At 41.0% G+C, this 6,391-nt stretch overlaps 1 protein-coding gene across 1 annotated transcript; it reads left to right on the top strand.

Annotated features, from left to right (window-relative positions):
• The first annotated feature begins 149 nt into the window (after nucleotides 1–149).
• LOC103928647 lies at nucleotides 150–6,378 on the top strand. The gene is made up of 7 exons (XM_009337725.3): nucleotides 150–1,503; nucleotides 1,598–2,878; nucleotides 3,004–3,118; nucleotides 3,675–3,898; nucleotides 5,766–5,903; nucleotides 5,988–6,242; nucleotides 6,307–6,378. Exons 1-7 carry the CDS (start codon nucleotides 832–834, stop codon nucleotides 6,376–6,378), a joined length of 2,757 nt encoding a protein of 918 aa, XP_009336000.2. The 5' UTR covers nucleotides 150–831.
• Nucleotides 6,379–6,391: the final 13 nt, after the last annotated feature.

Below are 6,391 nucleotides of genomic sequence, written 5' to 3'. Positions count from 1 at the left end.
CACAAACCATTAAAATTTCCCCCCATCCCCCCGTCACATCAAAAGCCCATTTCAGTAATTACACACCCACATAACGTAAAATATCAACCCTCTCTCCCGTCGGTCTCAGTATTCTTCCTCCCCCTCTCTCCTCACTCACCCACTCTCCTCTTTCTCTCTCCTTCCTTTTCTCATTGGAGCCATCGAATCCCTATAAAAACCAACAAATAAATCGCAATCCCAACCGTTCATCTTCCATCCAACGGTTAACTTGAGTCGGCGATTGGTTTTCCCCCCTCTTTCCGCTTGTGGCTTTTTATCATAAACCCTAGCCGATACCAGCCCGCCCCCTCCAGCACTCCCGCTTTCTCTCTCTCCTCTCTCAAACCCATTCTCTCTCTCTCTACTTTATCTATTTTAGTTTTAGATCTGGTTTGCGTCTCCTGTAAATTAGTCTCTCCCTCTCTCTCTCTCTCTCTCTGTGTTTTTCTGTTGATGTTGTGTACTTCTTGTTAATCGTACTTGTTAATCTCTCTCTCTCTCTCTCTGATTCATTTTCTCAACCGCCAAACACTTTCCTTTTCTTTTTGTTGTTGATAATTTTTTTCTGAATAATTAGAAAAATCTGTTAATTTCTTTTTTTTTCTTGTAATTAATGAACCCAACTCGTTCCGAGTTCCGAGTCAGACCGAGTAGATAGGGTTCCGCGTTTTCCCCAACCTTGAGTACTCCCTCCCCGAGTCTGGGGCTGAGTCGACTCGGAGATCGACTAGGCGACTCAGCGAGTCGAGTAGGAGGAGGAAGAGGAGGAGTGCGCCCAGAGTGGTGTTGCTCCGGAATCTGAGCACGGAAATGCCATCGGTGGAGAGGAGGCGGACAACGAGGGTTTTCGGGATGGGGATGGCCAAGGGCGGTGTGGACGGGGCTCGGGTTTTGCGGTCCGGGCGCCGCCTCTGGCCCGAATCGTCCGAGTCCAAGCTCGAGAGGGCCCACCGTGGCTATGAGGACTGGTTCAAAGTCATGAAAAGCCGTGCCAGTCATTCTGTTGTTTCTTTAAAGCCCAAGAGATGGCCCGGGAGCCACCACATCCGGAGTTCGAAGCAAACCCCCGTCGTTTCGAAAGTTCCAGTGGCTAAGAAGCCTGAAAGTAATGACCTTTTGGCAGATGAGCTTAAACAGAAGAAGATGTATGGGATTGTGTACACCCGAAAGAGGAAGCGCACCACTGCGGATGTGGAGAAGGAAGGTGGTTCCAAGGACAGAATGTATGGGCGGAGATTTGTTCGGAGGCCGAGGAGGAAGACGAGCGGGGAGCTGGATCCCGAAGTGGGTGTTGTGTCCCCCGAAGCGCTTTGTGTTTCGTTTGAGTCTTCGTGCAGTCGGAGATACTGGTCTGCTCGTTTTTTGTGTTCGGTTTTTGTGTGCATGACGAGGGCTAGTCTGGGATTGACTGAGCTCTCTGAATTCCTTGCATCAGAGCCAATTGGTAGCTTTTTTTCCTCCTGTGGCATTCAGTTCTCGCGGGTAAGTGGCGGTTTTCTACCACATATAAATTTGATTGGGAAAATAGTGTAGTATCTGGTTGGTCATTAGTTTGATCTATTAAAATGTGTTGCAGGTTCGATCTTGTAGTAGGAGCTCTGGAATTTGCAAGTTATTTGGGGCCAAACAGTTTATTCCATTGTTTTCTGTGAACTTTTCTGCAGTTCCTTTTTGTTTTATGGACATGCATATCACCATGCATCTCAGATATAAATGTCAGCTAACTGTAAACAATCAGATTGATGGGCATGAAAGTGATGATGACTATGATGAAGAAGTTGATTGTGTTGAAAGCACACCGGTTTCGCATTCTAGTGCCAGAGTTACAAAATTACCTTGTAGAAACTCACAGTATAGGAATAGTTTAACTTCCCGTGGTACTCAGAAGAGGCGGAGTTCATTGAGGACAAGGCGATCTAGAAATCCTTCCCCGGTTGCCTTACGGAAGCCCAATGGAGCCTTAGTTTCTGAGCTATTCAGTTCTAGGAAGAATGGCCACCCCTTTTCTTCTGTAGCCTCTAATAACAAGCGGAGGAAGTCAATTCCAACTTCCCCTGTAGGTAACCTGATAGAAGACGGTTCAACCATGGAGAGATCAGCACGGGATTTAGATTCTACATGTTGCTCGGCAAATATATTGATCGCTGAAGCGGGCAAATGTTACAGGGAAGATGGAGCAACTGTCATGTTAGAAACCTCTTCATCTGGAGAGCGGCTTCTTGTGATCAAGAAAGATGGATTAACCCGTTACACCCACAAGGCAGAGAAAGTAATGAGGCCCTTCTCTAAAAACCGTCTTACGAATTTTATAATGTGGTCTGCGGATAATAATGGGGAAAATAGTTGGAAGCTAGAATTTCCCAATCGATCTGATTGGTGTATTTTCAAGGACCTTTACAAGGAGTGCTCTGGTCGTTCTGTCCCATCTCCAGCTGTCAAGTTCATCCCCGTGCCCGGTGTGCATGAAGTCCCAGGATATGCAAATGGTCACCATGCTCCTTTCCACAGGCCCGATTCATACATATCTCTGAATGATGATGAGTTGTCTAGAGCCATGAAAAAGAGAAATGCAAATTATGACATGGACTCTGATGATGAGGAGTGGCTGAAGAAGTTCAACAGTGACTTTTTGGCTGAGGATGAACTTGATGACCATGTTTCCGAGGATAACTTTGAATTAATTGTCGATGCAATCGAGAAGGCATTTTATTATAGACCATATGATTTTTCTGACAACAATGCAGCTGCAAATCTTTGTCCGGAGATGGGAAGGAGGGAAGTAATAGAGGCTGTATATGGTTATTGGATGAATAAACGGAAGCAGAAGCAAGTATCATCACTGCTTAGGGTGTTCCAGGTACATGCCACATTATGCTTCATTTTCTTTTGCTAGAGTAGTTCTCGAGTAAATCTGATCTGCATTTTTAAGTTCTTATAACTAGGTTGTTTGTTCGCATTACTGAACCTTTTTTTTTTTAACAGGCGTATCAGTCGAAGAGATCTCTGCTAGACCCAAAGCCTATTATGCGCAGGAGAAGATCATTCAAGCGACAGCCGAGTCAAGTTGGTAGAGGAAAACAACCAAGTTTCTTGCAAGGTAATTTAAATCTCTTATTGCACAATCCTAGTTGTACAGTGAGTTTTACTATCCTTTTTAATATAAAATTTACAGGGTAGCCTACATGGCATTGGCACTTGAATTTTAATTAATTCATCAGCATCCCAGTGCCTGCAACAAACACTTGATATCATGTGAGGCCTCAAACTTCTGAAACCAATTGAAGTTTTTATAAGTACCCGCATCAATTTTTGTCGAGTGTCGCTCATAGAATCCATCATAATGCTAATCCTGCCCCTTTTTTTTAGTTTCAATTTTTTCTTCCTATGAGCTTACATAGAAGGACAAACTTTTGAAAGCATAAAATAAAATAACATAAGCTACACCCCCTGAAGGAAAATAAAACCTAGACTTCGGGTTTGGGCAAAGGTATTTCGAATAGGGGTTTGAAAAAGAAGTGGGTGGAGTGAGCAATTTATGGATTTTTATTACCCCAGTTTAAATGTATCTGTTTTGTTTGTGTAAAAGATCTGATTTCTCAGCTTGGCTTTTTATTATATGAGAACTGTATATCTGAGCTTGTATTGATATACAGCTATGGCTGCGGAACAAGATGCGATGCAAGAGCAGAATGCTGTGTATAAAGTTGAAGAAGCGAAAGCTGCGGCGGAGAGGTCTGTGGAATTAGCTATCCGCAAACGACAACGTGCTCAGTTACTCATGCAGAATGCAGATTTGGTAACTTATAAAGCGACGATGGCGTTTAGAATCGCTGAAGCAGCCCTAGTTCTCGGATCACCGGGTGCCGCTGCTGATTATGTACTTGATTGACCAATTTAGGTGGTTTCTGAATCCTGATGAGAGTCGGAAATAACAGTTTTCTAGTTACAGGAAGGATTTTGTAGCCGTTGGTGCCCCCCCGCATGGCTGTTGTTGAAGCCTTTGGAAGACAGGTCATGGATCGATTGAGTGCTATAATTTTGTACAGGTTTTAATTTGATGTACATTTGTATTGTTAGAACCTCACGTCGTCGAATTATCAGATAGTGTACGAGTCGAAATAGTCGATTTTCTTGGGGGTGTATAAAAAAAAAAAAAAAAGTGAAAATATAGCAAAATTTGACCTTGTTTTGGGTGCTCTATAAGATTTTGCTACTTTTACATGATCAAATTTTACTGACATTTTGATGATGAACTTGACAGACTGAAGCGGGCTTTTTTTTCTTACGTTATTTATGGAGCTCTATGATCCCAAATTGTTGGCATTTTGTTTGACTAAAAAGGGTTAATTTATGGATTCAAAAAATTAGTTTCACTATTTGTTTATACCATCACTTAACATTAATGACACCATCAGTTACGTTAGTGATGTCATGACTTAATGTCTGACCTAGCGAGTGTTTTTTTTTGAAAACGTTAGGTAGCTATTTGGAATATCTTAAAATGTTTTAACAAATTTGGAATCACCTGTGAAGGTTTGGAATGTACTTGACTTTAAAAAAGAACTTTTGAACTTTAAAATTATGGGAGTACTGTCATTTAGTATTATGATCTAATGGTTTTTTTATAGGTCAAGTGTGTATATGTCTTTTGCTCAAAAAATAAATAAAATTACGAGACAAGGTATGTTCACAAGGCCTGGAGTTCTATGGGCCCTCAATTTTAACCTTCTTTGTTAAAACTTTTTTTAGGCTACTATTATTGGCACTCGAATAATCTAATTATGCACTTATCATAAGAGTGTATTTTTTTATACATATAATAAAAAATTAGAAGTGCCCAATTAGATTTTTTTAAGCACCAATAACAATTGTGGTTGTGTTTGACGACAAAAAGGTTGCAAGCTCGGCCATAGCCTACGGTAGCTAGCTCCACTAGTGCTTTCGATAACATTACATTTTAGATAAATGCACTTCAAACCCAATACTTTAGAATAAAACATCATTTTATTGTATATAAATATCTTTGAAAACCAGTACTTTGGAAGAAAACCTAGCTGACTTTGTAATACGAGAAATTGCCAGGTTTCAAGGTTCTATGTATCAGGACATGAGTTGATTTGGAATTCTTAAACCAGTATAGGACGCTTTTGCCACAAGTCACATAAGCTAATTACCCGGCAAGATCATCATACATAAATTAATTAAAAAAATCTCCTTGGTGAGTTCGTGGATAACTCTATTAAGATTGTATTAATGATCTGTACATTTGGAGGAAATAGCTTAAGAGATAAGAATTATTTATTTATTTTTTGGTCGAAGCTTAAGAGATAAGTTAGAGAGACTCTTTTTCTTATGTGATTGTATACTATATTTGTATTGTCTGATAAGGGGGTGCATGGCCAATCTTAAATTCATTAGCGAGGATCCACAAAACGAGTGTGTAGATGTTAAATAGAGATTCAGTTCATTAAATATGATCAAATATGTGTATTTGCATGGAATCTTAAATGTCAAGCAAGTAACTCTCATTAATTGTCGTACTGAAGTAATCATACATGCAACGGCATTTGGCTCTTTCTGACCGTAGTTGGTATTATTTTCGGACTAATTTTCTGAAACAAAGGAGATCAAACGTAATACATAACACGAATCAAGCACAATAGACCTTGCTTTCGTATTTGTTGCACAACAGACCTACTAAGTTTGAATATATTGTCCAAAAAAATTATTATTTTTTTAATAAGGAAGACCTTTTTATTAAATTCGCACAAGGGCTCCAAAATATTCGATACGGCCCTGCTCAGTGCAAAGTTGAAAGAACAGCATTTTACCGCAAAAGAGCAGCGGGGACGTACTCTCCGCTGCCTTATGCTTTTGCTCAGGTAAAAGAAGCCGAAACCTTGGTATTCATCAACGCGAAGTTCATCTGCCGGAGAGATACATAGTAAAACTCTTACGCCCTGCAGGTGGCGATTGAGACAGTTTACGTCGCAGTCCAAACTCCGGCGTATGGTCTCATCCTCTTTTCAATGATCGGGTTCACTTGGCGCGCTGACAAGTTTTTCTGGTTCTACTACTTTAAATTGACGTCCCTTATCTGCTTCACATTGTACGGCTTGATGCTTGTAGCTCTCACGCCAGGCCACCAAATTGCGGCAATTGTGATGTCCTTTTTCCCTGAGCTTCTGGGATCTCTTCTCCGGTTTCCTCCCCCCAGGATGGTATGCATCCAACGCAGCTCAAGCCGGTAATATGTTAAAGATTTTCTCATTACAAATTCTACAGCACGACACGAATGCTAATCACTTTTGTGTGACTTGGGACTCGGCACTAGCATCTGACAGAATTACTCGCTAGTAAAGTTCCGTCG

This window comes from the organism of the source record quoted next, unplaced genomic scaffold (assembly GCF_019419815.1).
Source record: "Pyrus x bretschneideri cultivar Hongxiangsu unplaced genomic scaffold, Pyrus_bretschneideri_v1 Contig24, whole genome shotgun sequence".
NCBI lineage: Eukaryota > Viridiplantae > Streptophyta > Magnoliopsida > Rosales > Rosaceae > Pyrus > Pyrus x bretschneideri.
The sequence above is the reverse complement of the archived record's forward strand: the minus strand, read 5'-3'. Positions and strand labels throughout refer to the sequence as shown.

Coding starts and splice junctions, on each gene's coding strand:
- LOC103928647 (XM_009337725.3), top strand. CDS start 832: ATGCCATCGGTGGAGAGGAGGCGGACAACGAGGGTTTTCGGGATGGGG. Junction 1,504..1,597: donor GTGGCATTCAGTTCTCGCGG/GTAAGTGGCGGT, acceptor AATGTGTTGCAG/GTTCGATCTTGTAGTAGGAG. Junction 6,243..6,306: donor GGTTTCCTCCCCCCAGGATG/GTATGCATCCAA, acceptor CAAATTCTACAG/CACGACACGAATGCTAATCA.